The 25,152-nt window shown below is 33.8% G+C and overlaps 1 protein-coding gene across 1 annotated transcript in view; it reads right to left on the reverse strand.

The window, feature by feature from the left end:
* LOC107597763 (calcium-activated potassium channel subunit alpha-1-like) overlaps window positions 1-25,152 on the reverse strand; it is a 93,804-nt gene that overhangs the window by 42,002 nt on the left and 26,650 nt on the right. The window contains exons 2-3 of the mRNA XM_016288943.1: window positions 20,604-20,738; window positions 4,849-4,910 (exon numbers count right to left, since the gene is read on the reverse strand). Coding sequence (XP_016144429.1) covers window positions 4,849-4,910; window positions 20,604-20,738 — 197 coding nt within the window. The remainder of the gene's footprint in view (window positions 1-4,848; window positions 4,911-20,603; window positions 20,739-25,152) is intronic.

The raw sequence follows: 25,152 nt of genomic DNA on the forward strand, positions 1-25,152 counted from the left end.
AATATATATCATAAAAATATATATATTATATATATATATATATATATATATATATATATATATATATATGAAGCGGTTCAGAGATCAGTGTGCTGATGTTTCCTGCGCTACAGCAAACTCTGCTCCAGTCTGTTATTCCGGTGGATTGGGTTTGACTCTAGTGTAAGCCATTCAACGCTTCTGTACAAAGGCTGTGAACATCAAAGGACCCGCGAGAGAACAGCGAGCTGTGAAACTCTCGACCTGAAGGAGTTTCAGAACAGCTGCAGGACTGAGAAATGCAACTCTATCCAGCTCTGTTTGCCTGGTTCTGTTCCCGCGGGTCAGAGAGACGCACCCGAGCTCTCAGTGACACGACTGAACTGAAACTCAAGCCCGGCTTTAATTAAGAGACATTTAATGTAAGTAATACTTCACAGTAAGCTCAGGTCACAGGCCACATCCAGCTTCACATACACAGCAAACGCGAAAAAACAACTCACAACTCAACAATCAGCTCTGCTCCAGTTCAGCTCATGAATGAGAATTTGAACTGAATCGGCCAAAGCACAGGAAGCTGAACGAGAATGAGAATAACAGGAAAATGAACCTATTCAATTAGAATTAAAATTCAGATGATGAAAGTAAGTGTTCTTCCACCCTAGAGATCGAACTATCTATCTATCTATCTATCTATCTATCATCCAGCCGTCTATCATTCATCATTCATCCATCCATCTAACCATCTATCCATCCAATTATCCATCCATCCATTCAATCATCCATCCATCAATCCATTCATCTAGCCATTCATCAATCTATTCATCTATCCGTCCATCCATCTAGCCATTCATCATCCATCCATCCAATCATCCATCCATTGATCCATCCATCCATCTATCCAGCCACTCATCAATCCATCCATCCAGCCACTCATCAATCCATCCATCCATCTATCTAGCCATTCATCATCCATCCATCTATCCAGCCAATCATCAAGTCATTCATCCAGCCACTCATCAATCCATCCATCCATCTATCCAGCCACTCATCAATCCATCTATCCAGCCACTCATCAATCCATCCATTCAGCCACTCATCAATCCATTCATCCATCCATCTAGCCATTCATCAATCCATTCATCTATCCGTCCATCCATCTAGCCATTCATCTTCCATCCATCCAATCATCCATCCATTGATCCATCCATCCATCTATCCAGCCACTCATCAATCCATCCATCCATCTATCTAGCCATTCATCATTCATCCATCCATCTATCTAGCCATTCATCATCCATCCATCCATCCATCCAGCCACTCATCAATCCATTCATCCATCCATCCATCCATCTAGCCATTGATCCATTCATCCAACCATCCATCTAGCCATTCATCATCCATCCATACATTTTTCTAGCCATTCATCATTCATCTATCTATCCAATCATCCATCCATCCATCCCTCCATCCAATAATCCATCCATCCATTGATCCATTTATTTATTGATCAATTCATTCATCCATCCATCCATCCATCAATCCATTCATTCAGCCATCCAGCCAGTCATTATCCATCCATAAACATATCTATCTAGCCATCCATCCATTCATTCATTATCCACCCGTCCGTCTATCTATCTATCTATCTATCTATCTATCTATCTATCTAGCCATTCATCATTCATCTATCTATCCAATCATCCATCCATCCATCCCTCCATCCAATAATCCATCCATCCATTGATCCATTTATTTATTGATCAATTCATTCATCCATCCATCCATCCATCAATCCATTCATTCAGCCATCCAGCCAGTCATTATCCATCCATAAACATATCTATCTAGCCATCCATCCATTCATTCATTATCCACCCGTCCGTCTATCTATCTATCTATCTATCTATCTATCTATCTATCTATCTATCTATCTATCTGCAGTCCTTTCAGTGATATTCACAGTACTTTCATGAACGCAGGAGAGTTTGTGGCATGTGTTTAGGTCACACTTCTTGCAGGCAAACAAATGTTGAGATTCAAGGCTACAGAGAGGCCGAAATGGCGCTCGCCCACGTCTGTACCTGCTGTGTCTCTGACAAACAAACCCACTCATATTCTAATGCAGTTTCATCACATGCTCTAATGCCATCCTGCGGCTGTGACCCGATGCCCCGCTGCAGGTTTATAGCGCTCAGGACAATTAAACGCTGCTAGCCAGAGGCCAAAGTCTCAAATGAAATTGTTAAATCCCCCATGATGCACTAATGAGGAAGAGGATAAGGCTCACTTCCTGTGTCAACAGGTCTGTTTTGAGCAGGACGGCATGAGTGCGTGTTTCTAATGCTGAACAGGACATGCTATACAGATATGAAAGATCTGAAAGATTACAACACAATAAGGTCAGAACAAGATGTACTGAAACAAGCAAAACTGTTCTGAAACAGACATTGCTTTTGATCTTTATGATACTGAAATAAAACTTGTAAGTACAAATTTATGCAAGTGTTTATGCTTTTATAATGTTCAAAGGAATATTTCACCCAAAAATGAATATTTGCAGAAAATATGCTCACCCTTGCTTGATCTGTGCAGATTTATCTCCTGATTCAGACCAGATTACTTTTTCACTGGAGGAAGGGTTATTTTAGCCGGAAGTAACAGTTTTAAAATTAAAAATGTCTTAATGATAGATTTGTTTCAGCTTTTGTCTTCTCCAGATGTTCACTGATGGGCTGGAGTGCTGTGGATTACTTGTGGATTATTGTGATGTTTTTATCAGCTGTTTGGCTCTCATTCTGACGGCACCCATTCACTGCAGAGCATCCATTGCTGAGACAGTGATGCAATGCTACATTTCTCCAAATCTGATGAAAAAACAAACTCATCTATCTTGGATGGCCTGAAGGATTTTCCTTTTTGTGTGAACTATTCCTTTAAGATGACACAAAGTAGCCAGGATCACAACACACGGTTCAGTGTAAGTCTATCTGCCAATGTCATTTCATACATACTGAATTGCATTTGTATTTAACCTGAAGTGATGCAATTAGGTTAATTTGGTTTCCTTATCATTTACACACTGTCATGTCTTTCCAAACCTGTCAATGACACCAGAAGTAATTAGTTCTCGTGTCCTGTGACCAATTGAAACACAGTGGAAGGAGATTTGAGAGCTCAGATTTTCAGCAAATGATTATTTATTATACAGTATGATAAATATATAGTGCACAAGTCAAATAAACTACTTTATAATACTTTTTTGGAGCTTGACGGCATCTGTCCTCATGTACTTTGAGTAAACTATTGTTTTAATGAGTTCTAAACCACCAGATGATTTCTGACAGATGCACCTGCTGATGTTTAATGTAATGACCGGTTCTGCTTTAATCGCAGTCTATTCAGAGGAAAAACTGCATTAGAGAAACAAACATGTGCTGCCCGTGGCGTAAACCGGTTGTGTCATAACGTTCTGCACCTTTATGAGCTCGCTGATGTGTGAGATGTTTGATGACGTCAGTTTGCCCCCCGTATGTTCAGTGGTGACGCTCTAAACTCGCTCTCTGTGCTTCTATTCCTAAATCTGTCTGTCGAAGCCCAAGGGACGATTCCTTCCGCCCCAGTCCCCATCACTTATTCATGGATACAGTCCACGATGAACTTTTGAACATTGGGAAAATGTATCATAAATGTTTATAGATAGGTAGATGATAGACAGATAGATAGATAGATAGATAGATAGATAGATAGATAGATAGATAGATAGATAGATAGGTAGATAGATAGATAGATAGATAGATAGATAGATAGATAGATAGATAGATAGATAGATAGATAGATAGATAGATAGATAGATAGATAATTTATAGAGCTCTATAAAATTAAATTTATTTATTTATTTTTTCTGCATTCTGTATTATGGTTTAATTTACATTTAATTCTCAAAAAGGTACCTAATCAACTGAATAGAAATAAAAAAAATCAATAATTTATTAAAATCTTAACACTAATAGTGCCACATGAAATTAATGTATTTATTTATTTATCTATCAGAAATTCAGAAATTAATTTAATTCTTCTGGAAATTCTGTGTTTTATTATTTAATACCAGTGTTTTTGGTATCAGTGAGATGCTATTATAGTTTTTATTAAGATTTTCAATTGCATTTTATTTTTATGTTTTCTGCTTTCATTGTAATGTTAGTTAAAGGTTTAGTAATTTTGCTGTTTTTGTTAGTTTTTATTTTTTTCTTAAATATGTCTATAGTTTTCATTATTTATTATTTCAGTTTTAGTTTTAGTTATTTTAGACCATCAAGTTAAATAAAATGAAAAATGAGAAATGATGCCTTGGCAACTAGCTGAAATTAATACATTTAAGTTTTTTTGTCATTTTAATTTCTTTCAGCTATTTTGATTTATTTAATTTATTTTTATTCAACTATAATAACCCTGTTTAATACAAATGTATTGTTCAAAACACTGACAACCATATGAATGCATAAAACTTTAATTTTAACTTTTAAAAGAAAAATAAATCCTTTAAAAATTTAATCAAATAAAATTTGAACAATTTCATGTCAAAGGCTTATTAATAATAAATGCAAAACAAATCACTGTCAAAATGTCCATTTGACCAGACCAGAACATTCAAGTTAAATGAAAACCAGATTTACTCACTCAAGAAATTGTTTACAATGAAAACTCATGAATGTTTTGACTTTTATTATTCAATTTAAAGCATGTATTATAGTCAACTACTGAGCCATTTTATAGTTTGCATTTTAATTACTTGCATTTGTTAAAGTTGGTGGTTAATTTTGAACCCTGAATTTAAATGCACAGGAATAAAGTAAGACATATACTCACTTTGTGGAGTCGGTGAAGTAAATCACAAGTGCTCCGATGCTCAGAGCAAAGACAAGCACCACCTGAAACACACAAGACAACAAAACACGTCTGTTACTTTAAATGAAACAGTGACATGCTGTCAATTAGCACTGTTTATAAATGCAAACACTTCTTTAAACGCTCAGCTCGTTTGTGCGTGCGTGCGTGCGTGTGTGTGTGTGTGTGTGTGTGTGTGATTCCAGCTGAACTGGGACGTCGTTCTCATTAGTCAGAACGTCCTGCTGGCAGAAACCCATTTTAGTCGAAAGATCCTGATGAGATTTGGGCAGGAATTGGATGCTGTGTAAACATCAAGCCACTGAGGACAGGGGAAAAAACACTAAAAACCATCAGATCTCTCATCCAGCTTTAAAGGAACGGTTCAGAGCAAAGGAACTTTCTGTCATCATTCGCTCATGTCCTTCCAAATCTGTCTCGCTTTGTTTCGTGGAACACAAAAAGAGATGTTTAGTAGAATCTTCATGCTGCTCAATCCCCAAAAGAGACATAAAACACCGTAACTGTATCATAAAAAATCTTCTGAAGCCACATAATAGCTTTGTGTGAGAAGCTTTATCTTGATAGTAAATCAAGTATGTTTTATTAATAATTACATAAATATATGTAATACTATTCAAAAGTTTACAGTTAGTAATATTTTGTTTTTAAGAAATTAAGACTTTTATTTAGCAAGGATGCGTTATATTGATCAAAAGTGACATTTATAATGTTAAAAAAGATTTCTATCTCAAATAAATGCTGTTCTTTTGATCTTTCTAATCATCTGTGAATACTAAAAAATAAAATGCATCACGATTTACACAAAAATATTGTGCAGCACGACTGTTTTCAACATTGCTAATAATCAGAAATGTTTCTCGAGCAGCAGATCAGCATATTATACTGATTTCTGAAGATCATGTGACGCTGAAGACTGGAGGAATGATGCTGAAAATACAGCTGCGCATCACAGAAATAAATTAGAGTTTAACAGATATTCACATAGAAAACAGCTGTTGTGAATTCTAATAATATTCCACAATATTACTGTTTTTACTGTATTTTTGATCAAATAAATGCAGCCTTGATGAGCAGAAAATATGTTTTTTATATCATACTAACCCAAATGTTTTTGAATGGTAGTGTATACTTAATAATAATAATAATAATATATAACATTTATTATTATTAATAATAATGATTTTATTATTATTATTATAATTTGCTTAATGATTGTTTTTATTAGACTCATTATATACTTATCATTATTCTTTATATTAATATTAAAAAGCTGTGGAAATGCAAAACCAGCTTGATATGGCATATCTCAGATCTGTATGAAGAAAGCCATTCAGGTTTGGAGCAACATGAGGGTGAATAAATAATGATCATTATCTCTTGAGAATCGAACCCATCAGAGAGCAGGTCGCAGTAAAGCGATCGTGAGCAAACAGGTGTGTGGATGTGGAGGAAACACAGCTGACCTACTCTTCCTCTCGCTGCGAGTCTCTCATGCATTTTGAATGAGCAGCTACAGTAGATTATTTTCCATGAGGGGAAATGCTATTGTCTGTAAACCATTGAATCACTCATACTGAGAAAACTCCTGCATGTATTTTTAATGGCCACTCACACGCGGGAGCATCCCGCTGCTGAGTCCCAGTCAAAACATGCCGTTAAACGGCTGATTTTAGGAGACGCTCGGCCCGTCTGGAGTCTGATTCATGCACACTCATGCTTTGACACATCTGTTTCCATGGTAATGGGCGGCCCTTCGGCCCGTGTGACCAGCAGAGGGAGTAGCTGATGCTCACAAACAACACAACAAACCCACAGGTTCAGCGTGAGTTCAGCCACAACAGATTCATCCACTGATCCACACAAACCTGACATGAGCGAATATATATTATTACACACTGTAATTATCAATATTATTTCAAATTACATTTGATAATAATTAATATTATAAGTAACTGTGGTTATATTGAAAGTATATTATAAATCAAATATATCTGTATTGGTTCAGAATACACCTCATGTAATAGTTAGTTATATATATACACATTTTATATACAGTATATATGTTTTTTGTATCATTGAGATACTATTTTCGTTTTTTTTTATATATATATATTCTAATATTTATTAATATATCTTACGTAATATATTATATTTTAATATTAGTTCAATTGTAGCAATTTAGTTTTCATTATATTAGTACATCAAGCTCAACTAAATGAAAATGAGAAATGAAATAAAATAAGTTTAAGGGTTTTTTACATTTTATTTTATTTCAAGTAAAGGAAACTTTTTTATGATTTTAGTTTTGGTTAGCACTTGTGGAAATGTTCAAGAATTTAAAATTAAATATTAATTACCTATTAAATGATTACAATTTAAAACATTAATAGTAATGGTGGTAATATTAATAGTATATTATAAATCAGAAATATTAATAGTAATATTAATGATAAACAATAATTTATATAATATATAAAAATCTAAATAATGAACATATAATAATCTAATATTTATAATATAAATATTTATTATAATAATAATCCAAATTTAATTTAATAATCGAAATAAATAATAGAGATATATATCTATCTATAGATAGATAGATAGATAGATAGATGGACAATGCAACATGTTTGATAACTTGTCTATACAGAAATTGACTTGACTGTGACAACTAGCCCCAGTGACCCCTTTAAAGTATCAAATCTGAATCAAGTGCATGTGAATAATTGAGGATTCGACTGGCCTGATGTGATGTATAATGCAGGAGTGAGTTGTGTGTCTAACATGAGATCTAATCTGCTGTCTGAAAGTGAAACTCAGTGTGATTTCTAATCGCTGACTGACTGACAGCAGAAGAGGAGAGGAGCCGATGGCAGCGTTTACTACAGCTGCAGGGGTCAGAGGTCAGCCCTCATTTCATGACCCGTCTGAGCCGGCGCTTTAGAAAACCGACTCCAGACTGCATAAGGGTCACTCACAGCCCGTCACATACAGTATACTGGATAAAATATGATAGAAACACGAGCTTACACAATGATAACAGATCTTCTTAAAGGGGTCTAATGCTATTTCATGCATTCGGAGTTATTTACACTGTTTAAGAGTTGGATTCTCTCAAACATGGCCAAAGTTTCAAAAAACGAGTTGGACTTATGACGGAGTATTTCTGTGCTGCCAAATGCACTCCTTCCGGGTTCATATAAGTTTCGGAAAGTTTTTTTCAAGTACGGCCCTTCATGACGTCGTTTCAGTGACGGATGTTTTAGAAACAAGGCCCAGTTCAACACTGGATTTGCACATCGTCTGATATTGAAAGATGGAGCGGTCTCAGCGATAAAAGATCCCGGTCATGAGCTGGAACCTCAGGCAGTGAGTAAAACTGCATCAAGCTTCTGTGTTTTGTTGGCAATCGGCGCATAAGTGCTCGTGACTCTTTAGCTCCGCCCACGACACGCCTCCAAGAGCTCGGCTGTTTTCAGAGGGAAGCGTAAAGCTGTATCTTTCTTTAAGAAATCTGATCAAATCAGAGACTCTTCGAAGATATGAAGGATGCAGTGCTACTCTATAGATACTCGAGATTAACATGAGACTGGCAGAAACTGTGTTACACGTCTCCTTTGAAGGATAACTGTGGATTTGAAATCGTTTCACTAGTTTTAATACTTATATACACAAACATATAGGCAATTATCAATATGATTTAAAAATAAATATTAATTTTAATAATTAAATATTTACAGTTGAATAATTAATATTAATAGTAATATTACCGTTAATAGAATATTATATAATATAAGTTAATATATAGTTTAAGAGCTCAGTGTTACAAAACAGAAAAGACCCTTATCGGTTCAGAATGCACCTTGTTAATAATTAATATTAATAGTAATATTAATGATAAATTATATAATTTATAAAATGATATAAATATAAATTCTTTATATATTATTGTATTACTTAGTATATACATTACATTATTTAAAATTATTTTTTAAGTTATATATATATATATATATATATATATATGTATATGATAACAAGTCAGAAAACACAACGACAAATCAGACAAACCGGAAGAGGAAGGTATAGTTTGAGACAGCGCCATTGGTTTGGGATTACTCACCGCTGACTGGACGAGACATCTGTCAATCAACATATACAGGGTGTTTATTTACATTTAGTTAAAAGCGGCTGTAAATCATCAGCTCCAGTGGTGCAGAGGGATAAGTGCTTGACGTTGGCTTTTTGACGCGATCGACCCGGGTTCGATCTCACCTTTTGCCAAACTTTTTTTTCTCACTTTTCAAATCTCGTATCACATCGTAAAGGCATTTATTTTCAATAAAAAATTAAGGAAATAATCAAAAAGTTGAAAATAAACTATCGGGGAGGGTTAGGGTAGGTGTAGGGAGGGCTTTATTGTACCAATAAGGTGGCATCCATGTAATAATTTTAATTATAATTTAGACTCAATACGTTATTATTGCATACTGTTTTATAATGCACTACAATACTGAAGTGCAGATAATTGCCACTATTTGCAACAAGTAGTATACTTGATAGTAGAAATCCTGCTATTTTAACATAGTATAAATAGCATATTGCTAAACATACTGCTATTTTCACTTAGTGTAAATAGAATTTATTGCTAATACGAGATTTGAAAAGGGAGGAAAAAAAAGTTCGGCAAAAGGAGGGATCGAACCTGTGTCGATCGCGTCAAAAAGCCAACGACTAGCGCTTATCCATCTGCACCACTGGAGCTGATGAGTTACAGCCACTTTTAACTAAATGTAAATAGACACCCTGTATACGGTGATTGGCAGATATCTCGTCCAGTCAGCGGTGAGTAATCCCAAACCAATGGTGCTGTCTCAAACTATACCTTCCTCTTCCGGTTTGTCTGATTTGTCGTTGTGCTTTCTGACTTGTTATAATGTTTTCTGAATTGTTGTTGTGCTTTCTGAATTGTTATTTTGTTTTTTAGACTTGCATTTGCGTTTGTAATTTGTTATTTTGTTTTCAGAATTGTGATCTGCTTTGCACTTCTCGGCCACCGTACGAGAGAGAGAGAGAGAGAGAGAGTATTTACAGCAGCTAGTGAATTATTGAAAGCGCTCCTCATCCTCCTCATCCTCGCAGCGCTCTGTAAAGGAGAGGCTGTAGTAAAGTGAGGGAAATGTCACAGATCTTCTGTTCAAGTGCTTTGTGAAGGATGGAGAGCGTTAGTCACCGTTACGCTGTAAATTATAAATGACAGTCAAAAGCAGTGAGAACTCACAGTGTGATCTCATTAGTGTTTGCAGGTAATCATGTGTAGTTCTAGAAAACAGACACAAATATGAGTTTGGATAAACTCTGATACGTATAATACGAATGGATGGAAGTTTCTAAAGTGTAGCTAGAGGCATATGTACAATTCATTCAATTTTTGTGAATCCTGTTTAGGTTAAAAGAATACTGAATTCATAAATAAAATAAAAAAATCTAAAATATACAAAAAAATCATATAAAATATGAATTATTAAATTATTAAATATCAAATGTAAATTGTCATTTTTTTGTGAATCCTGTTTAGGCTAACAGAATACTAAATTATAAAAATAAATTAATAATATAATGTAAAATAAAATAAAAAGTATTTTGCCAAAGCAGTAATAATGCAAAAAACAAATGTATTCATTAAAATAAACTAATTAACTAAACTAAAACAAACTATTAAAATAAACAAAAAATAAAACAAATAAATCTAAATTAACGTAAACTAAACTTTAAAAATGAATTTAAATAAATATAAATAAACATAAGTTGTATTAATTAAAATGAAATATAATATATAAATAATAAAAATAAAATATACAAATTGAAATTCAATGAAAAACATAAATCAAAAAACTAAACTAAAATAATAAACGACAAATAAAGCTGCAAACAAGTATTCAAAGCCTAATATTGGCTAATGAAATATCAAATACTGATTGATGCCAATATTTAATTCCCAGTTTCGAAGATATCATTAATATTTTGGTCATTTTTCATTAAGTTGAAACTATAGTAAACTGCATTTGCACGTCTGCATATCCAAAGTTGCCACAATCAGTCACAATACAAAAAAGACACAAACTCATCGAGGTTTTGAACAAATGGAAATGGCAGAATATGAATTTGTGTCTGAACTGAAGCTGTAAGTCCCTGTGCAGCGGCAGCAGAAGCTGAAGCTGAGTGTAATCCACTGCTGTGATGTAACGCGCTGATCATATTTTGTGTACGACGCTCAAATAAGAGGAATTTCATAACGAGGGTTTGGAATCGAGTCGCCTGCTCCGCTAAAAACTCTGAGCATGTGGAAGAGGACAAAGAGGATTTTCAGCAGATTATGTCATCTCTCTTTCTCTCGCAGGTTCTGATAACCTTTCTAACCCTCTAACTCACTCACTTTAACCAGCGGAGGAAACACTTCATTTACACCTTCATGATGGAAATCAGTCACCTCAGTAAAACATACATTTACTTCGCTTACAGTTCAAATCTGCTGCAACTTTGACATGAAATTAAAAATATATATATATAAACAAACAAGACAAACCTGATGTAAATTTTACTAATACATAAAAAACATAAAACTTACAATTTAAACCTGCTGTGAATTAAAATTAAATTAAATAAAAAAACATAAAGCTAACAATTCAAATCTGCTGCGAATTTTACATTAAAAAAAAAAAAGCAATCCAAACCTGATGTGAATTTTACTTAATATATAAAAATTTTTAAAAAAGCTTACAATCCAAACCTGCTGTGAATTTTAATGAATACATTAAATTAAAAACATAAAGCTAACAATTCAAATCTGCTGCAAATTTTACTTAATAATAATTAAAATAAAAAACATAAAACTAACAATTCAACCCTGCTGTAATTTAAAATAAAATAAAACAATGAATAACATAAAATAAAATCTAAATTAAAATAGTTTCACTTAAAGCAGACAATGTCAAAGTCAGTTTTAATGTTGTTGAAAGAAGTCTCTTCTGCTCACCAACGATGCATTTATTTGTTACAGTAAAAACTGTAAAATTTTAAAATATTATTACTATTTCAAATAGCAGTTTCTATGTGAATATCTGTTAAACTCTAATTTATTTCTGTGATGCACAGCTGTATTTTCAGCATCATTCCTCCAGTCTTCAGCGTCACATGATCTTCAGAAATCAGTATAATATGCTGATCTGCTGCTCAGGAAACATTTCTGATTATTATTAATATATTATTATATATTATCATATGGTGAACACAGTCGTGCTGCACAATATTTGCGTGGAAACCGTGATGCATTTTATTTTTCAGGATTCACAGATGAACAAAGTTCAAAAGAACAGCATTTATTTGAAATAGAGATATATTTTAACATTATAAGTGTATTTACTGTCATTTTTGATCAATTGAATGTGTCATTGATGAATAAAATGATTAATTTCTATGAACGATCAGACAGATCCATCAGCACTTACAGCTCTGTAGACTCTCTGCTTCTAGAAATACCTGCTATCATTAATGAATCTGGATCAGAGTCTGACTAATATAGATCTCTGACCTGTGCAGGAGGCTGGAGAACACTTACAGTACAGAGAGTGTGTGTGTGTGTGAGAGAGAGAGCGAGAGAGAGTGTGTGTGTGTGTGTGTGTGTGAGAGAGAGAGAGAGAGAGAGAGAGAGTGTGTGTGTGTGTGTCTGCGCTCACAAAACAGGACAGTGAGTTTGTCCCGGCAGAGATGTAACTGGAACGACCTGCATCTCTTTCTCATCGGTGTGTTTCTGACGGGGTCAATCTGACGAAAACACGTCTGGGTCACATTTCTTTTTACATTATATTTTACATTTATGCTTTTTGCAGATGCTTTCATCCAAAGCGACTTACATTGCACTCAAGATATGCTGTTTTTAAATGAAAAATAAAACAAGTTATTACATTTTACATAAAAAACTACACCTATTTTTTGCATGGCAGCATGACATTTCTGATGCTGTTTTCATGAACTAAAACTGACAACAGAGGTCATTTACATATAGGAAACTTAAAGGTACAGTAGCAAAAAACAAACAAACAAACAAAAAAAAAAATGTATTTATAAGAGTAAATGGAAAAGCAAAACTTAATTGGTGCAAGAAATGCTAGCTATAAGTCAACATTCATTAATGCATTTTAGATATCTTGAACACTTTTACTGCATTATTTTGACTAATGTTAATTTATAAAAACAGGCTTCATATTTCTTTATTGTCAGAAATGTATATGAAGAAATTAACAAATAATTAAGATTAACACACCTTATTTAAAATTATTATTATTTCATTTTATTATTGGTTTCATTTTATTATTATTATTTCATTTTATTATTATTATTATTATTAAGAAATTAGAATTTATATTCTGTGTAAAGTAAATGAAACCCACTGCATTTTTAGGACTTTTATTTTTTTGCATTGCAACATGATTTTCTTGAAGACGTTTTCCTAACTAACTAATGTTAATGTTAATTCATAAATATAGGTATTACATTTGTTTAATTGTTAGAAATGTATTAGTATATGTAGAATTTAACAAAAAATTAAGCAAACAATTAAATTAATCAATTAATATAACCTTATTTTAAAGTATTTCTGTTATTATTATTATAAATATTAATAATAATAACACTTCAAAATAGGGTTTATTAATATTGGTTAATTTTTAAATTATTATTATTAAAAAGTGAGAAATTATATTTTGCATAATATATTAGATTAGATTCCTTTATTGTCATTGCACAGAGTACAATGAAATTAAGTAGCAATCCTTGGTGTTATTCACACATAACATCAAAAGGTATTGGAACAGTATTCATTTAAAAGTGCAAGACCTAATAAAAATAAATATATACAACAATAGGACAATGTGATAAAATGATACAATATGATAAAATGGCATAGCAGCTGAGGTGAGGTATCCGGAGGTTGCACAACTCTGGGTTGCGGTGACCCTATGTACAAGTAGTGCAGTGGAAATGTAAACAAGTAGCGCAAGAATCCAGTTAAAATGTAAACAAGTAGTGCAATAGTGCAGTTGAAATGTACAAAAAACAGTAGTGCCGAAGTACAGTTGAAATGTAAACCAACGAGGAACAGTTGAAAATACTCTTTGCATCTATGCAATGTTCAGTGGTATCGTGGTCAAGACCAAGAGTCTGAGTAGATTGTTTGGCAGTGTTCAGTTCACGAATGGCTCTGGGGTAGAAACTGTTTTGGAGTCTGTTTGTCCGTGATGTGATAGACCTGAAACGTCGACCAGAGGGCAGCCGGTCAAACACCTGATGTCCAGGGTGGGATGGGTCTTTAAAGGAACACGCCACTATTTTTTAAAATAGGCTCATTTTCCAACTCCCCTAGAGTTAAACAGTTGAGTTTTACCATTTTCGAATGCATTCAGCCGATCTCCGGGTCTGGCGGTAGCACTTTTAGCTGTAGCTTAGCATAGATCATTGAATCTGATTAGACCGTTAGCATCTCGCTCAAAAATGACCAGAGTTTCGATATTTTTCCTATTTAAAACTTGACTCTTCTGTAGTTACATCGTGTACTAAGACCGACGGAAAATGAAAAGTTGTGATTTTCTAGGCCGATATGGCTAGGAACTATACTCTCATTCCGGCGTAATAATCAAGGAACTTTGCTGCCGTACCATGGGTGCATGCAGGCGCATTGATATTACGCAGCGCCTGAAAATAGTCCCCAGCTAGGTAGCTTCCAATAAGCCTATTTTCAGGCGCTGTTCCTTTAAGTATGTTGGCTGATCTACTTATTTTAATATAAATATTTTGCATATTTGCACCTATTTTTAGGAGCATTTTTTGCATTGCGGCATGTTTTCCTGCGGGTGCTTGCGTGATGTGAATCTGACAGGTGAAGCAGATAAATCACGGGTGGGTGGAGAGCTGCGCTTTGACCGTCCACCGCTGTCAGATTCATTTCCATCGCTGACGTCTGAAGCCCAGCTCTGATTTTAAACATGCTGTCAAAAACAGTTCAGTGGGTCAATGATTCCCAGGATTGCCTTTTGCGCTCATCAGCAGATGCAGAATTAATGAGAACAAATGCAAAATCTGCATAATAACCTCAATTAAGATAACCTCTTCTTCTCAGCAGACAGACAAGAAGAGTGAGGTGAGACAGACAAGAAGAGTGAGGTGAGACAGACAAGAAGAGTGAAGAGTGACGCGAGACAGACAAGAAGAGTGAGGTGAGACAGACAAGAAGAGTGAGGTGAGGTGAGACAGACAAGAAGAGTGAGGCGAGGTGAGACAGACAAGTAGAGTGAGGCGAGACAGACAAGAAGAGTGAGGCGAGGTGAGACAGACAAGAAGAGTGAGGTGAGGTGAGACAGACGAGAAGAGTGAGGTGAGACAGAATCTCTTTCTCATCGGTGTGATTCTGACGGGGTCAATCTGACGAAAACACGTCTGGGTCACATTTCTTTTTACATTATATTTTACATTTATGCTTTTTGCAGATGCTTTCATCCAAAGCGACTTACATTGCACTCAAGATATGCTGTTTTTAAATGAAAAATAAAACAAGTTATTACATTTTACATAAAAAACTACACCTATTTTTTGCAGTTTCTTATTTAATTGGTTCCACAGTGTTTGCTGATTTTTATTTTATTTAAACGTTGTGTCATTTATTTTAATTTTTTTACAGCAAGGTGTATGCCGTGCCTCCAAGCTTTCTTAATCGTTTTGCTAATAAACGTTCTACGTTTCTCATTTATTTGGTTATATATTATACATGTTTACTTAGCCTATTTCCTATTTTGTATACCTATTTAAACTTTATGTAAGTTATTTGTTATTTTATATGAGGCATAGCCTGCCCTATAGCATGGTGTATTTTTATTAGTTTTGTTAATAAAAGTTCTATGTTTTATATATAGGCTAAAGTGAATTTTGACGTTGTATTTTGTTGTTGCATTCAAGCAATTGACGCCGAACTGCCGCTAATTCGAAAGTGAAAGTAAAATGTGCACGCCGCTTTTACAAGCTATTTAAAAGCGAAGGAAAGCGAGGAAAAGAGGGAACGCCCCCGCAGTGATACCGGTATTACTGGTGTTGTCACACGTCGATTAACCGGTGGGAAAATTTCCTCACCGTCACAACCCTACTTCAGACTCATGCTTTCTGGGTTACTATTATTTTATTATTCTTTTCACTGATCAAATGACTACTGTGTGACTGATGTTTCTCTCTCTCAAGAATAAATGTGCCAAACTCTTGATCGGAGTCGGACGCTTCAGTCTTCAACAGGTCAATCTGGAGAAAGTCTGACTGAATCAGGAACATTTCGAAGTGCTTGTAGATTTACAGCTGTGCTAGAATTACTTCCCTTATAAAAAATATTCATATAGTTTACAGTTCTTTAAAAGGGTCATATTTTGCTTGTTATTTTGATAATTAGACCAACATACACAGCACTACACTTTATATATCAACAGATATTCAGGAAAACCCTGATTACCTGTTCACAACAGAGGAGATTTGCATATAGGAATATTAAAGGTACAGTAGAAAAAAAGTGCTTAATTATAAGAGTAATGTAAGGGGAAAATGGTAACGCAAAATTAAATGACTACTGTTTTTAGTGCAAGAAATGCCACCATTCATTAATGCATTAGGTATCATGAACAATTTTTATTATTTTTACAGCATTTATTATTTTGGAAAATAATAATAATAATAATAATAATAATAATACTTTAAAATAAGGTTATATTAATCTTGGTTAATTGTATTATTATTATTATTATTATTATTAAGCATGGCTAATACAACCTTATTTTAAATTGTTAGTAATATTTTACTAATAATTATTATTATTATAATTTTAAATAAGGCTGAATTAATCTTGGTTTATCATTATTATTATTATTATTATTATTATTATTATTGTTAATACTTTAAAATAAGATTGTATTAATCTTGGTTAATTGTATTATTATTATTATTATTATTATTTAAAATAAGGTTGTATTAATCTTAGTTAACTGTATCATCATCATCATCATTTTTTTATTACTAATTCAATTAAATTATTATTATGAATTATTAACTACATTATCATTATTATAAATAATAAATAAAAACAATACAATCTTATTTTAAAGTCGTATATATCTTTGTGTCTATATTTCCTAATGACTTTATAAATGAAGTGCCTGTGAGGCAGAGCTTTCTCGCTCCTCCACACGACAGATGAACATCTCACAGCGTCTCTGAATCATCAGCAAAGTCATTAAAGCAGTTTTCAAACACAGCCGGACAGCGCATGAATTAATAAAGCCCTTCCTGAAATAGCCCTGGAGTACGGCTCTCACAGGAACAGGAAACGCATCATCACTGGGGACCCTTACGGCCACTGTCACAGCTAATACAGCTTTAATGAAGAGATCGGGTTACACCTGAGCGCAGGGGTCATGTGATCAGGTCATGTTCGTCAAATTAGACCCATGTGTGACATGCTCAAAAACACTGACTGAACTACAGTAACTCATGCATCTCTGAATATATGAATGTGTGTTGAGCTGCAGGTTCATTCAACCCCTAAACAGACTGACACACACACACACACACACACACACACACCTGCTGCAAGGAGGTGAACTGTCGTCTCCATGGTTACAGACTGCATGTTCCTGCTAAACAACAATATAAGGAGCCACAGCCGTAATCTGGACAGGAAATGACTCATTAATTAACCTGTGCATGCAAACACACACACACACACACGCATATTATAATATAATATTATAAAGTAAATATAACAAATGTATAAAAATACATTAACATAAAATATAATTTTCTGATAATTTATTATGTAACTTTATATATGATATCATTATATTTCTAAGATAACTACATTATAAAATATAAAACGTAATATTTCTAATATTAAATAATTAGACAATATTTTTTGGTGTTACTGTACAGCATTTCATGGCATAAAGAAGTCATATGATCGGACACATCAGGAGTGTGTGTGTGCGTGTGTGTGTGTGTGTGTGTGTGCTTGAGTATGTGAGTATATGTGAGTGTGTGTGTTTGTTTGTGTGTAAACACTGGCACGCTAGAGGTGTGTGACAGATACATTATACTGCTCGTAATGTTACAGGCACATTGCAATTAATCATGGTCAGGTCATTAAGTATTCAGAAAACTTTAATAAATTAATAAATCTTATACAGCAACTGTAACAACTGACTTGTTTTGAATGATTTAATTCTGACATAAAACCAGAACAATAAAACATTTAACAATGCATAAAGTGTTACACCTTGAACATGTACAAAGTTATGGGGTCCTGTTATAAACAAAACATGTAGTAATGATGCATGACTTAAAAAGCTGTTGAAACTGTCAAAAAGAATGGATTGCAACATGTTTTGAAAGAGAAGGTCTGCACACATCCAAAAACGTATTTTAAATGCAAAATTGATTTCCGTGCACTCGAAAGACTTTTTTCTTTGCGAAAATGAGCATTTTCTCCACAAAACTCAGATCGCGCGCATGCAAAATGCACTTTTGTGCGCTCAAAATATCTTTCGCGTGCAGAATTGTGGCAGAAATGTAAGCCCATAACATTGGAGACTGTGTACATTTAATTTAAGTTTGTTTATGCTGCAGATACTATTTATTTCAGAACTGTGAGGCTGATGATAAATAAGTAGCTGCTGAGACTGTTTCTACTTCATCCCGTCACAAGTTATGAGCTGATATGAATCTAGACATTTCATCTGGAACTGCAACTCTTTTAAAACATGTGGCAATCCATTCTTTTTGACAGTTTCAACAGCTTTTTAAGTCATGCATCATTACTACATGGTTTGTTTATAACAGGACCCCATAACTTTGTACATGTTCAAGGTGTAACACTTTATGCATTGTTAAATGTTTTATTGTTCTGGTTTTATGTCAGAATTAAATCATTCAAAACAAGTCAGTTGTTACAGTTGCTGTATAAGATTTATTAATTTATTAAAGTTTTCTGAATACTTAATGACCTGACCATGATTAATTGCAATGTGCCTGTAACATGAAATATGAACTGACAATTATGGAGTACAAACGTAGCACAGTTGAATATATGTCTCTCGCATAGGTCTGAGATTGGCTTGAGGTCTATTCATCATTGTAAAGCTATGGTTATGAGGGCAGGGTCAGCGCTAAGTGGGAGCTAGGCTGGACATTGGCCACCCAGTGTTAGTGAACAAAATCAGGGCAATGAGTATAATCCTTTTCTTCATTTTGACCAGACATTGTGGCTAACACAAGACAGCTGCATTTTTGGGAACACTATCTGTATTCATAGCAGTCTCTGCTTTACATTATTCACATTTTTGAGTGTCTAAATGACCGATTTAACTTCCAAGTTTTAAGTAAACATGCAAAAATAAAACGATAAACCTTTACTTGGCTAGTTAACTGAAATAAAACGATCAACTGCACTTACCTCTGCTAAATCATAACTTGAACGGTGGTCTCGCGCTGATGTCGTCAGCATCCAGGTAGGCACGCCCAGGGCACGCGATGAATACGCCCACAGTGGGTTATGATTGGTCGACTGACAGGGTCAAATCTGATTGGCTAAAGAGTACGAGTGTCCCGCTGGCAGTAGTTCGCTGGCAGGAAGGTCTCAAAATTCACACAAAATCGAAGGTGATTCACATTCACAGCCCATGATAAACTCCTGAATTTTTAACATTCAGAAATGTTGTACACATTTGTACATCTGTGAATTGTGTTTTGTATTTGTGAAACGTATTTTATGAATATATATTCTTATTTTGTGCATGTGAATTGGTTTTTGTGAATATATTTTTTCGTGCAAGTGAATTATTTCTCATGCATGTGAATTGGGTTACGCATGTGTGCATCGCGTCTTTTGCGTGAATTATTATTGAGAGCATTCTGGCTCCATACCCTTTGGGGACGTCCTCATTTGTAAAACTGGTATAAAAATAAAGTAAACAAAGTTGGGGTTTTTTTATTGTAAAAATGCAGAAAGTCTCCTGTGAGGGGTAGGTTTAGGGGTAGGGTTGGTGTAGGGCAATAGCACATACAGTTTGTACAGTATAAAAACCATTACGCCTATGGAATGTCCACATTTAGATAGCTAAGTAAACGTGTGTGTGTGTGTGTGTGTGTGTATCATCAGGCAGACACGGTCAGTCTCTGGACTCTCAGGATAATCTGCTTTGGTTTAAGTCTTTGCTGTAAGTCGTCATACAGATAAAAAGTATTCTCGTAGCTTCATAACTTTACAGTTGAAACACTGATGTCACACGGACTACTTTGTCGATCATCTTGGTACTTTTCTGGACCTTGAACGTGGTAGTTACCTTGCTGTCTATGGGAGGGTCAGAGAGCCCTCAGATTCCATCAAAAATATCTTAAATTGTGTTCTGAAGATGAACAAAGGTCTTACGGGTTTGGAACAACACGAGGGTGCATAATTAATGACAGAATTTTCATTTTTGGGTGAGCTAACCCTTTCAAATCTGCCAGCTTATTCAGAAATATACCAGATCAATTTAATGACTGTTCATGTTCTTGTCAGTGTGAGTTCTGATTAATGGAGCTTGAGGAGACTCTGTAATATGAGTGAGAATGCAGGCGTCTGGACTCACCAGCACGCGTCCCGTGAGCGTCTGAGCAGAGATCATGACCCCGGCCCAGTCCTTCACCGAGGTCATCCATCCCACCTCGCTGACCACCGCCTCCACCTCCCGCTGACCCAACGCTTTACTGATCCGCTGCGCATCCTGCACACACACACACACACACACACACTATCAGCATCCTGATGCTCTGCTGCAATACACATAAACATGAATCGTAATAAATTAACGTACATTTCTGCCACATGGACATCACCTTGAGATAGTCACCACTGATACGCTATTACTAAATATAATGCAGCAACTTTAATTTTCTGTAAAGCTGCTTTGCAACGATGTGCAAGTGCTATAAAAATAAACTTGAATTGAATTTTTTAGTTTTTTTTTTAAATATTATAATTACATTAATATGGTACTGTATTACAGTAATTTGAATCTAATGATAATTCTTTAAAAGTGATAAATATATAATTATATATACAGTATATTATAAGTATAAATTCTTTAAAAGGAAATTTTTAAGGTTTTCTTATCATAAAAAATACTGCTTATTTATTCTGAAATAAATAAATACATACAATTATAAAAGTGATCATTTAGAAGTTTTTTTTTATTATTATTGTATAAAAATTATGTATACTTTATGGTATTATTAGTTGTACTGCATTCAATTTATTCTGATTTAAATAAAACAAATCATTATAATTATTGTAAAATGGTCAAAAAAAATTATAACATTTTTAATGAGAAGAATTTTAATTATGATTTTTTTTTTAAATGTCAACTGAGAAATGTTCAGCCTCAACTTCAAATTTCTGTAATAAAAATTCTTTAAAAGGGTATTTTTAAAATAATTAAGTTTTTATTACTGTAATTAAAAAAATAGTAAGTATACATTATCATATTATTAGTTGTAATGCAATTAATTTATTCTGATTTAAATTAAAAATCATTTAATTATATGTTTAATGAGAATTATCACCACTGAAAATAATGAGAATTAAAAAAAAATGAAAAGTACAATGTCTGTGTGCATTACAGTAATGATAATTTGTGGGAAAACATGGTTAATGGTCATGAAAATAATATCACAATAAAATACATAATGACAACTAAAAATAAAAATAAATTCAGTCATATAATTGTCAGAGTGTCTAGTAAAATGCACTATTTTAATGAAAAATTTATATATTCTGTATTAAAGTGAATGAGTAACCATAAAATATGACATTAAGTTTTGAAAATTGTAGATCATTTTACAAAAAAATGAGAAAAAACAATGACAGGCAGGACTTGATTTTATCCATGAGGAATTGATCAGATAATAAACAATGTCTCTATATGAGAGATGGAAGAAAAACAAGATTAGTTATCATTAGTTATATATAATCAAGGTAATAAGTAAACAACAGTGCTTTTCTCTAATTTTGTCATGTAATGTGCTTAAATTGTCCATGCAGTCCAAAAGTGTGGTTTAAATCTAGTGATCTCCATTGAATCATTTTATATTTTACTTCTATTTATGAAATTTGTAATTGCTTGGAAAGCATTTGTAGAATGATATACTGGCCCACATTTGATATTTATCATCTGCAAACACACGTGACCTTCACATGCTCCTGTATGACAGCACACAAACACACTCGCAGCGCGTCAAACGCTTACGCCGAGTGTCTAAAACAGGACGGCGGTGCTGGAGTCAGGTGTCACGCTTGAACACGCCAGCCAGAGAATGCTACCTATGTGAGACGCCCAACACGCCACACTGAAACACACACACACACACACCCCTAAACGCTCGGGAAATACTGCAAACGCTTCACAAACTCTGTGAGCTGAGTCTCACAACCATGGTGTGTGTGTGTGTATAACCCACCGCCTATAATGGTAAAAATCCACCCACTCGTTTTATTATAATCCCAATAATTCATAAACAGTCTCTCCAAACGAGCGATTCCAGATTTCTCCCTATAATGACGTCATACTAGGAAAAGTCCCGCCCATTTGTGACACTCTCTGCCCTATTAGCAATAGCATAGACACCGCCCTGAGAGGATTTTAAAGATTGATTATGAAGACAAACAGGTTTTTCTTTAGAACAACACCACTGATGCATCATTCACAATTAACCTTGGAGCATGAATTATAAAAGTAAATACATCTCATGTTGATTTTACCATTTGACCTCATGTATTGACTCGTGCATCACTGATGAACAACCTGCGAAAGACCGTTTCGCACAGAAGACTTGAAGCATCACAAACGGCATGTTCAGGGTTGTTTGTGTGCGTGTCGAGGAGCATCTGTCTGTGGATGAGTATCTGCAGGTCATGTCTGCTATCAGATCAGCTGTCAGCACGGAGACCGCAGCAGAGCCACGAGAAACCACAGATGCCCAGGAACCACATTACACCCAACACATGTAATGTGAACAACAGCACGCAAAACACAGATCAGTTCTGACTTCAAAACAGATGCATGCTCAAATACATCAATGTACAATATCAACATTTATTAATAATAATATTACATCAGAATAAAGCATTCTTCTTAGGCCTGTCGCAATAATCAATATATCGACTTATCGTGCAATATATGTACATGACCTCAATCATTTTTGGTGACGCAATATATCGCCCATTATATTTACTTAAAAATGAATGTCACCATGTTTTGTACACTCCACTTGCGCCTGTGTCTTCTCGTACATAACGTGGTGCAGTCATGAGGTGCTCGTTCAAATTTAAAAAATGCTTTTACAAACAAAGTTTCATCTGCAGATATGGTCTTGTTTAGGGATCTGTGCCTTTGTGCATACAGACATCTGACTGCTGAGTAGTGCTTGTGTTTCTCAGAAATAGTGTGCACCCTTCATTTACTGAGAAAAGAAGGTCAGGGAAAAATCTGTGGATGGAAAAATCTGCATACAAGTTCTTTGTGCATTTTTCTACTTGTTACTTTGCATTGTTTAGGGATCTGTGCCTTTGTGCATACAGACATCTGACTGCTGAGTAGTGCTTGTGTTTTTCAGCAATAGTGTGCACCCTTAGTTTACTGAGAAAAGAAGGTCAGGGAAAAATCTGTAGATGGAAAAATCTCCATTCAAGTTCTTTGTGCATTTTTCTACTTGTTACTTTGCACTGTTTGTCAGGAAATGTTTATTTACTATTTATTCGGGCTTTTTAAGGTATCTAATATTTTGATACTTAATTTCCATGATCTAAATATTCTTAACAATTTAAAGTCTGTTGTCATTTGGAAGTGTGTAGGCCTTCTCTTCTAACAGAATTATTATGCGTTACATTATGATTATATATTCAGTCTTTAAAATGACAATAATATTGCTCATCGCAATTACTTCTGGGGCAATATATCGCACAACAAAAAGTTGATATCGTGACAGGCCTAATTCTTCTACCAACTAATATAGTTATAGATGTATTTATAGCTACAAATCTGCACTTATCCAGCAAACACGACCAAAAGCTTTCTGAGTCTTTGTAAAAAACAAAGTACAATCCATATCATTCTCTCCTCTGAACGGCCCACAAACACGTTTAACAACGCATCCACACGCATTTATTTATGTCTGACATACTGAAGGAGGCACGGACTGATAAACTACATCCTACTGCTCACGATCACCTGCATCTAACGGACAGACATGAGATTTTAGAAAGTAAATAACCACCAAAACCAGCGTTCTCATTATTAACTAAAACTAAAACCATGAAAACAAAAAAAACACTTTCATTACTTGACTCAAAATAAAATATTAGTACAAATATATTGATCATATATATAACTGAAATAAAATGAAAAAAAAAATTCTGCTAGAATTGAAGTGCTAAAATAACTAAAATTAAACAAATATATATTAAATATATATATATATATATATATATAAAAAATAACTAATAAAACTGGCAAAACACAACAAGATGACTAAAACTATAAAACGAACAAATAAAATGAAAACAGACAATATAAAAATGAAATCTAATTCAAAATATTAACAAAAACTATTTATACATAAATTTTTTCTCTAACTTTGTCAAATTAACTTGGGCTTTGGAAAGGCGCTATAGAAATAAAACATTATTATTATTATTATTATTAATATTATTATATCAATTACACTAAAATAACACCGACCAAAACATATACTGTATATTAGGGCTTTGATTCATGCAGAATAACTAAATAAACTAAAACTAAAATTGAATAAAAAAAAACTATAAAGACATATTTAAAAAATAAAAATAAAAATAACAAAAACAAACAAAATTACTAAAACTTTAACTTAACATGAAAACGGAAAATATTCAAATCTACCGTAATTCAAAATATTAAAAACTATTATATATTTAGTTTTTAATATTTTTAAAATATGAAAAAAATATTTCGATTTTTGTATTTTCTGTTTAATAAAACATTATTGTTACTTATTATAAATAAAATAAATACAAATAAAAGTTATTATAAATAAAATAAAACATTATTAAATCAATTACACTAAAATAACACTGACCAAACTGCAGAACTGATGCTGAATTAC

This window comes from Sinocyclocheilus grahami, unplaced genomic scaffold (assembly GCF_001515645.1).
Source record: "Sinocyclocheilus grahami isolate Dianchi unplaced genomic scaffold, SAMN03320097.WGS_v1.1 scaffold236.1, whole genome shotgun sequence".
NCBI lineage: Eukaryota > Metazoa > Chordata > Actinopteri > Cypriniformes > Cyprinidae > Sinocyclocheilus > Sinocyclocheilus grahami.